General features: G+C 44.3%; 2 protein-coding genes across 2 annotated transcripts; both read right to left on the reverse strand.

Annotated features, from left to right (window-relative positions):
* Positions 1–821: 821 nt before the first annotated feature.
* Positions 822–6310, reverse strand: LOC143419488 (uncharacterized). The gene is made up of 2 exons (XM_076886357.1): positions 1439–6310; positions 822–971 (listed from the first exon to the last, which is right to left on the reverse strand). Exon 1 carries the CDS (start codon positions 6074–6076, stop codon positions 1739–1741), a length of 4338 nt encoding a protein of 1445 aa, XP_076742472.1. The 5' UTR covers positions 6077–6310; the 3' UTR covers positions 822–971; positions 1439–1738.
* A 1-nt stretch (position 6311) lies between these two features.
* Positions 6312–8862, reverse strand: LOC143419295 (uncharacterized). Its single transcript, XM_076885497.1, has 2 exons — positions 8631–8862; positions 6312–8163 (listed from the first exon to the last, which is right to left on the reverse strand). Exon 2 carries the CDS (start codon positions 7851–7853, stop codon positions 6312–6314), a length of 1542 nt encoding a protein of 513 aa, XP_076741612.1. The 5' UTR covers positions 7854–8163; positions 8631–8862.
* Between the last annotated feature and the right edge of the window lie 1569 nt (positions 8863–10431).

Raw genomic sequence — 10431 nt, forward strand, 5'->3', positions numbered from 1 at the left:
GTCTATTATCTTTGGTTAAAAATAGATGGTATAAATGTTCTAAACCTAACCTTTACTTTCATAATTTAAGTTGAATCAGCACTTTTTCCTAGAGTATTGCTTCAATACAAATGTCAATGCTTCCACTTAAGTGATGAACATCTGCACCTTTGACCTCTCTGCTTTTGGTAGCATTATGTATTGTGATCTTTGTTAAGCACATCTTTTCTTCAAAAAGATGTGCTTAACAAAGATCACAATACATAATGCTTTTTCCAGACATGCCACATCTTTTCTTCAAAAAGATGTGGCATGTCTGGAAAAAGAAGACAAAGAAAGGGAAAAAAACACATTTCCACAATTCATTGGTTATTGGCCCAACACTGTACCATCATTGCCTCTCTCTTCATGTTTAAACTGTGATTTTCCCTCTTTTCCACCATATTATTTTATTTTTCAATAAATTGTGTAAAACAAGAGGTATGACCTTAAAGTCCTGTCCAGAGTGAATGCATTGTGTGTTAACTGCATCATAAATATTTCAATTGAAATGTTGATCAATAAATGTCAGTGACCCAGCGCTACAACATCTTCAGTTTTCCACCACACACTTCACAGTATTAGCATTCTGATTCCAATACACCACACTATATTCATCGGTTCCCTGTGAAGGACGAGTAGAGGTCATGTTTTCGATAATTACAAGCAGTGGATCACTAAGCTGTAAATAACATCAGCATCATTAGAGTGTGTTCGAGCAATTAGGATGCATCTGTCTTTACTCGCAGGTTGAGAATACAAAAGTATGCCAGCAGACTCGCATCTGAAATCATACTGTCAAGCTCTCTAAGTTTGTGCAGCTTCCCCGCTTGAAAGGGATTGATGCATCTACCACAGGTGTTTAACTGGGTTTCACTCAATGACCAGGCAGATCTTTTGTTTTCCTTTTCTTTAATCTTCTTTTCGGCCACAGTCAGCCATAGGTGAAAAACCTTTAAATACAAACCAAAAAACCAAAATACAAATTATGTTTGTTATCACACATCTGCAAATATTGTAAACAATCCCAAACACATTTTCTTTTTTAAACACATCAATGCAGTGCGCAAGCTTTGTAGTACAATATTTACTTGAGTATTTTTAAATGCTCAGATTATGTAATTCACTAGCAATTGTACATACACCTTGAGAAATACTGCTTTCTATTAAAGTGCTAAATTAAATAATCAATCTGCATTAGAACTTGAGCAATAACAATAGTATTTATAACCAGCTTCTCTTAACCATATGCAAGCATTAACAGTCTTCCATATGCAGACCAACAATAAACAATGGTGCCGCTCGTAAACAGGCAACCAACTCACGGCACAGTGCTAATGCTACGTAAGCTAGCGGCAGCCGCGATTCTTTAGCAACTCGCTTCAAAGTCTTTTACCATAGTCAGCAACCATTCCCTTACCGGCTGCCTCCCTGGCTTTGTAGATACTTCAGTTCCACACAATATTCATGTTGGCAACAACTTATTGAAAGAATTATGCTGGGCTTTTCCCGAAAGTGGCAACTTCCTGTTGCTCCCCAGTTCGCCTTCTTTTTCCTTCCCGACAGAAACCCAGACACAAGATTAGTTCCGCCCTCCAGTCTGTCACGTTTACTTTTTTTCCTCAGGGCTCTCCACCTCCTACTCGGTTTGACTTGACACCTCCCACTCGATCTTCCCTTGGAACACAGGAGATCGCCAAGTTCACAAGCAAACCGCAGTTTAACTCATCCCATTTAAGCATGACACTGACGACTTGGTCCCATTTTGCTCCTCCACAGGTAACAGAACAACTAGACGTCTGACGTCTCTATGAAGGATGGTAGCTTGAGCCACTGGAGTCGCTCCTCTTGAACTAGAGCTTAAGTCCTCCGCCCTCAAGGACTTAGCCACAGAACCACTGTAACTTGGGCATACCCGGACATTGACGTCCCTCACAATACCCTTTTTGTCTGGATTAGTGCTGACAACTATGCCCATTTTGAAGTGCCCTCTCAGCGCATTCTGATCACTTAACCAGACGACATCTCCAACAGTGACATTTCTGTGTGCAGTGTGCCACTTGCTCCTTACAAACAAATTAGGGCCAGCAAGTTGGCTCCAGGACCTCCAAAACTTGCTCACTTCTGCCTGGATTGCTTGAAGTCTCTTATAGGGGTAAACGGAAAAGTCAAACATCTTGAAGTCCCCACTTTGAGATGCTCGACCAAGCAAAAGACTGTTGGGTGTGACGTAATGAATGCAACCTTCCCGACTCTGTACTCTGGCATCAATCGGGCGCTCATTTGCAAGGTTAGCTGCCACATGAAGAGCTGTCTGGAACTCACTGTAACTTAGCCCAGACTCCCTTCTAAGACTCTGGAGTGCTCTCTTCACAATGCGCACAGCAGCCTCAGCAGCTCCATTTCTATGTGGGGAATCAGCCGGATTTACTTTCCACATCCACTCTGTTCCATTCTTTGCTGCAGTCTCCTCCAAGACAAACTTATTCTGACTTTCCAAGAATCCGTAAAGTTCCTTCAAGACAGACTTTGCTCCTACGAAATTAGTACCTGGGTCTGACCAGATCTTTCTTGGATGTCCTCTAATTGCTGTAAATCTCTGGTAAGCCATTAAGAAGCCTTCAGTCGACAAGGAATTTACTAACTCCGTGTGAATCGCTCTGCTGGCCATACAACAGAATACAACCCCCCAAACCTTTATCATGACTCTTTTCTTGATGTCATCCTTCACTTGGTAGGGTCCAAAGAGATCCACTGTTGTGAACTCAAAAGGTAAAGCAGGTTGAGTTCTTTCCGGAGGCAAGTCGCCCATTATTTGCCGGCAACTCTGTGCTTTTGCTTTCCGGCAAACCACACAACCATCCACAACCTTTTGAGCAATCCTTCTCCCTCTTATGACCCACGCTTTCTTCCTCATTCTGAGCAGGGTCCCAGCAACTCCCTCATGACTCTCATTGTGGGCCTCCCGAGCCAACAGTGTAGAGATCCAAGCATCATAAGCCAAGATGGGAACACTAACCTGGTCTTTCTTAAAAGCTTGCACTCGGCCGCCACAAACAAAGAGCCCAGAGCTTGGGTCTTTGTATACAACTAGTCTATCTGTAGTAGTGCTTGGGAAGACAGCGCTGTCTTGTGCTGCAAGGAAGATGTCTCTTAGGGCATCTTCACCTTCCTTCACCGAAATTACTCCTACCAACGGAACTGCCTCCCACTTTGGGTCATTAGCAGCTGGATGTCCCCCAAGAAACTTTCTAGCTGCTCTCCAAGTCCAAGCAACTGATCTAACTAATCGAGTTAGGTCACTGAACCGCTTGACATCTACAAGGTTCTTGATGACTGACCCCGCAGGTGGCCTTCGCTGCTCTCCCTGGGCCTCAGCAGCCCGACTTCGCTTTTCTTCTTGCCCTTTTATCTCGGCCCTTGTCAAGGCAGCGACAAACGCCTTTCTTTGCAGCTTATTGACGTTTTCTTTGGCAGTGGCGGCTAACTCTTTAGCTGACCTGACTGGCCACTCGCACACCGGCAAACTCAAGAACTTTGGACCATTTTGCCATTCTGAGTCTTCATCTAGATCCCTGGGACTAGCTCCTCTTGTGACTACATCCGCAATGTTCTGAGGGCCAGGAACCCACCACCAATCTTGAATCCTTGTGCTGCTCTGTATTTCTCCAATCCTATTTGCAAAAAAGGTCTGGTACCCATAGCTCTCCCGCTGTATTGCCCCAATGACGGTTTGGCTATCGACAAAGTGATACCACCTCTCAACCTGAATCCGGCTTTGCGCCTCAAAGTATTTCTTTAGGCGTGAGCCAAACACTGCCCCACACAGCTCTGCTTTGACAACATCCCCTTTGTGGTCCAATGGTGTTAACTTAGCTTTGGACTCCACCAACCTGATGATTGGGCCCTGATCTGAATTCCACCTTAAGTACAACACTGCCCCATAGGCTTGCTCACTTCCATCGGAGAAAGTAATTGCCCAGGGTTCTTCGGTGAAGCACGGGGGAGTTAGCGCCCTTGCAAATGTGACTTTGCTGAGCTGGGCATACTCCTCAAAAAGCCTAATGGCGTCCTCCCTCAGGGCATCTGAGAGCGCCATATCCCAAGTGTCCTTGACCAAGCAGCTTTCTACTTTTGTCTCTTGGAATGCCCTGCGAACTAAGATTGCTCCTTTTTGCTTTGCAGGAGTGACCAAACCGACTGGGTCATACAACCCTGACACTTGGCTGAGAAGCTCTCTTCGCGTCAGTGGGTTTGGCGTGTGGGTCTTAATCTGCTCCTGGGCAAGGTCTTGGCCAACTCGCATCTTTTTCTTCCTCTTGGAGAAGTTGATTGCTACCATGACATGAAGCTTGTCTTCTTCCACTATGTAACCCAGACCAAGAGCTTTGTTTTCTTCGTCACGCATTTGGTTTGGTAGGACAATGGTTTTCATTCTTGTTTTCTCACCCTTGTCATTGCGCTTCCTCCTCCCACTTTGACCAGACAAGACCCAAGGTTTCAGCTCAAATCCTCCAGCCTTTAGGATCTGCTCAATGTTCTCCGTAATGACTTTTAGTTGGTTCATGTCATTGTGAGAGGTAAGGATGTCGTCGACATAGCTGTCTTGCTGGAGTACACGACGTTCCTCCTTGAGGTGGGAAAAGGTAGAAAGGCTGGCAGTTTCACGCATTGCCAGCTGTGCAATGCATCCTGCCGGTTTATCTCCAATGTTCACCCTTGTGATGGCATATTCCTCTAGCTCGTCATCCTCAGAGTCCCGCCAGAGGAACCTATGCAGATGCATCTCTTTGTCTTCTAACCAAACTGAATTGTACATCTTTTTTATGTCACCAAGGGCTCCGTACACTCCGCCCCTGAATCTGAGGAGAACTGCTCGAATCTGGTTGAGGACATCTGGACCCTTTATTAGCAGGTCGTTCAAGCTCACACCTCTAAACCTCTGGCTGCTATTCCACACAAGCCTCACTGGAGTTGTAACAGAGTGGGGATTCGGAGCAATGAGGTGGCTCACGTACCACACTGGCCCATCCCAGTTACTGATCATGTCCTTGGACAACTTGACTGCGGCTCCATGCTCCACCGTGTCATGCACCTGAGCGGCATAAGCAGCTTTCCATTCAGGCTCCTTGGCCAATTGTTTCTCTGTCCGGAGGAATGTGCTCTCAACTCCTTTTTTGTTATCTGGTAAGGATACTGGATCTTCAGCCCAAGGGTATCTGGTATGCCAGTGTGGCTCGTCGCTGTGGCCATCACCCGTGACATAGGTGAGTCCTTCTCTTATTATTTCAAGCTCTCTCTCCTCGGCCAGTGTCATTTCTTTCCCACCTGGCTGGCAATTTCCGCAACGACAACCCCCACACTTTGGCTCACATGCAGCACCAATACTATCCCACTTCCACCACTCTAAGAATCCTCGACTGGTGGTTGAGGTACTTGACCTCTGAAGCTTAGCAGGAACATGCTTCCTTGTTGAAGACTGGTCCGAGGCCTCGCCAATGAGCTCCTCATACTTGACAGCTGCTGCTCTCATTGACCTGGCAAAGTGTGTCTCGGACATGTGGGCAGAGACAGTAAGCTCCTCAAAGAGTTCAGGGTGCGTTCCCCCAACTGTCTTTCCAAGTGGCCCATCCCATAACACAAGGTCACCGATGACTCTGCTCCTCTGAGGCGCCAGCCGACCTTCTTTATGACTTATAAGCAGATGAATGTCTTTCGGTCTTACAAGATCGTTGAGTGGTACATCCGGAAAGAACCTTTGTAGCTGACTCGGTGTGACATGTTTGTGGACTTCTGCTATGCTGTCGAGTCCATAGCAGACCAGTTGGTGTGACCTAAGGGTGCCTCCAGGCGTTCTGACTCGGATCTTTAAAAGATACCGCCTTGTTCTTACGTGCGTTTTCATTGCCCCTACTCCATGAACAACCAGAGTGATTTCTTCACTTCTTAGGTTAAGACTGCTTGCAGCCCTGTGGGTTATATAGTTGGTGTCAGAAGCCAGGTCAATTAATGTCCCAATCTTTTGCCCAGCATTAGCTGTGACCTCAAGGAGCATCATGATTACTGGCAGCTCTCGAAGCCCACCTTCAAACAGGAGGCTTGGCTTCTCCTTGGTGGTGCTGCATGCCCTAGATGCAGTGTTTGAAAACGCATCCCTGCATTCTCTTGCCAGTTCAGGTGACAGTTTTCTGAGGAACTCCTCCTGATCCTCCGTACATTTCCTGCTGACCTTTCCTCCCTCTGGATCAGATCTATTTTGCTTCCCTGCTGCACTTCCCTTCCTCACCTCAGCATTAGGGCATAGGTAGTAATGGTGCGTGTGCTTCTTTGCAGCCTGGGTTTTTGCACAGATAAGTGGGTTTGCAGTATGACCCTTTGTCATGAACGTCGAGACAACTCCAGCATGCGCCTAGTTTCTTAATTGCGGCCTTCTTTTCTGCAAGCTTTAATGTCTTAAATTGCCTGCAGAAGTAGAGTTTCTTTTTATGCTTTCCATCACCGCAGACCACACACCCTTCATCACTACCTGATTTGGTGAATTTGGTTCTGGAATGTTTCAGCTCCACTCTTTCTCGCTTACTTGGCTCTTCCTCTCTCAGATGATCAAGCTGTTCATATATGGTTTCTTGCTCTTTGAGGAATTCCAGAAGACTATCAAATCGTTTTTCTGGGGTGACCGTGTTTCTACTGTCAGCAACATAAATAAGCCACTCCTTTTTGAGTGTTTCCGGAAGTTTACTTTCGATTGACTTTGTCACCAGTGGGTTTTTTATGGCCCCCGTGTCACCAAGGTCAACCAGGTCTTGAAGTGCCTTCTCCACAGCTTGAATTAATTCCACTATTTTTCTTGGCTGGTGGCTCTTGACAGCTGGCATTCTCTGTAACTCCTCCACTATTTCAATAGCAATTGATGTTTGATTGCCGAACCGATTCTCCAAAACACGAAAGATGTCGTCTGCAGTGTTGTAAGTGGTGAGTCGAAGTTCTCTCGTTATTTTCTCATCCACACTATCAAGTAGCTGAAACTTTTTGATCTCTTTCGAACCAGATGGCTCCGCCTGCCCCTGAAGAACCTCCCATTCCTTCTTCCATCTGTGGAAGTCTCGTTTATTTCCAAGAAACTTAGGAAGTGCTGTTGGTTTCAGCTTGATGATTGGCATGGGGCAGCTGGAGGTAACTGGCAATGATGACAGGTGATCAGCATCCTCCTTTATTCTCATCTCCAGAAAGTCAGCTTTTCTGGAAACCAGCCTGGGGACGCAGAGTTCCAGCTTCTGTATATTGCTTTGAAGATCTCTCCGAATACCTGATGGGATCCAATGCTTCCACTTGCTATACCTCTCCTTTGCCACTCCCACCAGTTCTTTCAGGTGGCCAAGAACGAAATCATACACTTCATAATTACCGTCAGGCGTAATGGCAGCAACATGTTCACACTCAGCCTCTGCTGCCTGTAGTGCTGTGGACAATTCTGCACTTCCAAAGTTGGCCCAGAGAGCCTCTCTGACTAGGGTTTTTATTTCCTTCAGTTTTAACTCACATTCACTTGCAGTCTTTGCTAAGTCGGCTCTCTGCTGTTCTGTCAGCACAGCTGCTTCACTTGTGTCAGGCTTTGCCTCTAGCTCTGTAATGAAACCGGCCTCTAGATCATCATTGGCCTCCATGACTTTCTCTGCTTCCATCGTCAGTCTATTGAAACTGTCTTTGAGTTCTTCTTCAGTCATATCCTCATGCGTCCTCGTAATGCTATTAACCAGACGAGAGAATGATCTCTTGGCTGTTGCCCTCACTCCTTTGAGTTGTTCAACTGACTTTCCAGCAGCTTGGTCTGCCATTTTTGTGTGCTCAGGCTTGAACTGGGGTTTATTTACTAATGGGAATGGCACATGCAACTTGAGGGATTCTCCGAATTTCCTCTTTGCACTAATTATTCCCTTATCCCAGGACTCCAGGTCATTTTTCCCAGATTTGATTTCCCGGTTTTTCACTGTCAAGCTCTCTAAGTTTGTGCAGCTTCCCCGCTTGAAAGGGATTGATGCATCTACCACAGGTGTTTAACTGGGTTTCACTCAATGACCAGGCAGATCTTTTGTTTTCCTTTTCTTTAATCTTCTTTTCGGCCACAGTCAGCCATAGGTGAAAAACCTTTAAATACAAACCAAAAAACCAAAATACAAATTATGTTTGTTATCACACATCTGCAAATATTGTAAACAATCCCAAACACATTTTCTTTTTTAAACACATCAATGCAGTGCGCAAGCTTTGTAGTACAATATTTACTTGAGTATTTTTAAATGCTCAGATTATGTAATTCACTAGCAATTGTACATACACCTTGAGAAATACTGCTTTCTATTAAAGTGCTAAATTAAATAATCAATCTGCATTAGAACTTGAGCAATAACAATAGTATTTATAACCAGCTTCTCTTAACCATATGCAAGCATTAACAGTCTTCCATATGCAGACCAACAATAAACAATGGTGCCGCTCGTAAACAGGCAACCAACTCACGGCACAGTGCTAATGCTACGTAAGCTAGCGGCAGCCGCGATTCTTTAGCAACTCGCTTCAAAGTCTTTTACCATAGTCAGCAACCATTCCCTTACCGGCTGCCTCCCTGGCTTTGTAGATACTTCAGTTCCACACAATATTCATGTTGGCAACAACTTATTGAAAGAATTATGCTGGGCTTTTCCCGAAAGTGGCAACTTCCTGTTGCTCCCCAGTTCGCCTTCTTTTTCCTTCCCGACAGAAACCCAGACACAAGATTAGTTCCGCCCTCCAGTCTGTCACGTTTACTTTTTTTCCTCAGGGCTCTCCACCTCCTACTCGGTTTGACTTGACACATACATTGATCCTGGGTATTTTATTTGTTTGTCTGCTTTTGCTGTGTGCTTTGCTATCGAATTTTGGTAACTAAGTAAATAAGTGAATGGATTACAAAACTTTCCAGTTTGTTTGTTTGTTTGTTTTATTGCAGAATTATAGCGATCTTCTAGTTTTTCAAAATAATGATACAAAAAAGTATAGTCCTTTAGATAAGAAATATGTTACACCACCACTCAAAACCCCTTCTCTTCTTGACACACACACACACACACACACACACACACACACACACACACACACACACACACACACACACACACACACACACACACACAAAGATGTAATGCCACTTGAACTTCATTTATTTTAAAGTGAACCATTTGTGTTTAAAGCCAGAGTCAGAGGCGCGCTCATGTGGCATTGCATTGTGTTTGTCAGGAAACACTGATCTGCACATAGTGAGAAACTGATATCATTGGCAGTGAAACCTTGGAGTGTAAGAGCGCCACAAATTCGGTCATATGCTGCCGATGCCAGAGGATGAAGTGCAGTCTCCTGCTGTTTGCATGATCCACAGGCAGTTAGCTCGGTTTGTGAGCTCCAGGGGATCCAGCTGAGGATTTTTTACAGTTTTGAGGTTTTGAAGTCTTTCGGGGACTGGAGATGTCAGGCTGACATGTGGTTTATGAGCTCAAAGTCATGTTTTGTTTTTTTTTTAATTATTATTTATTAATGTATTTATTTATTTTCTTGTTTTATAGTGAATGGCATCATAAAAAGTTGTACTATGATACAGCATTATATTACGCTTCAGAGTCAGTATAATGCAATCTATATATTGAGGATGCCAGTATAAAATGGTGATAATGGTGCTGCACAGTGCAGAAAACAGCATGAACAAGGCCTGCTGTGGCCTTGGAGCCTTCCTGGTGTTAAATCTGCCGAATTTCCGGCATACCTCTAACAGATCGTAAGGCTGTACAGATGGCTGGAATTGAGGTGTGAAGTGGTTGGTTGAGAGGTGGGCTCAGCCAGGAGCGGATATCAGGTTGTTTTTCAGTTGGTAGTCTGGTTAGCTGGTGGGAGATCTGTTAAGCAGAGAAGACATCCACTAGCAGCTGATATCCAGCAGAATGACACATGCAGAACCATTTTACAGTAAACCTGGTAACCCAATTACCATCCGTGTTTAAAGGTTGACTCCATTTCCTGTAAATTGTTTTCATATAGCTAGGAAGTGGGGTTTTCAGTCTGTTTTTGTTTTTGATTGTTTTTTCTTTATGCTGTAGTTGTAACTTTGATTTGTTTATTGCTGCTGGTGGTGTTTTTATTAAATGAAACAACAAATAGTTGTTGACAGACATTCATAGCACAAATTCAATTTGCTGTTAAACTTAAGTAACAAAATGCATAAAAAAACAGTGTCTCAAGTCACAGAAAAGTTTTGTCGTACTAAAACTGAACTGGTTTTAAAACATGTTTGGGTCAGATTTTCCTTTTGTCTTTAAAAGAGAATACAGTATTGTCACTGCAGTATTGTCATGGCAGGTCAGTTTGGTTTTTTGCATATCTATGTTC

The sequence above is a fragment of the Maylandia zebra genome, linkage group LG7 (assembly GCF_041146795.1).
Source record: "Maylandia zebra isolate NMK-2024a linkage group LG7, Mzebra_GT3a, whole genome shotgun sequence".
NCBI classification, from domain to species: Eukaryota; Metazoa; Chordata; class Actinopteri; order Cichliformes; family Cichlidae; genus Maylandia; species Maylandia zebra.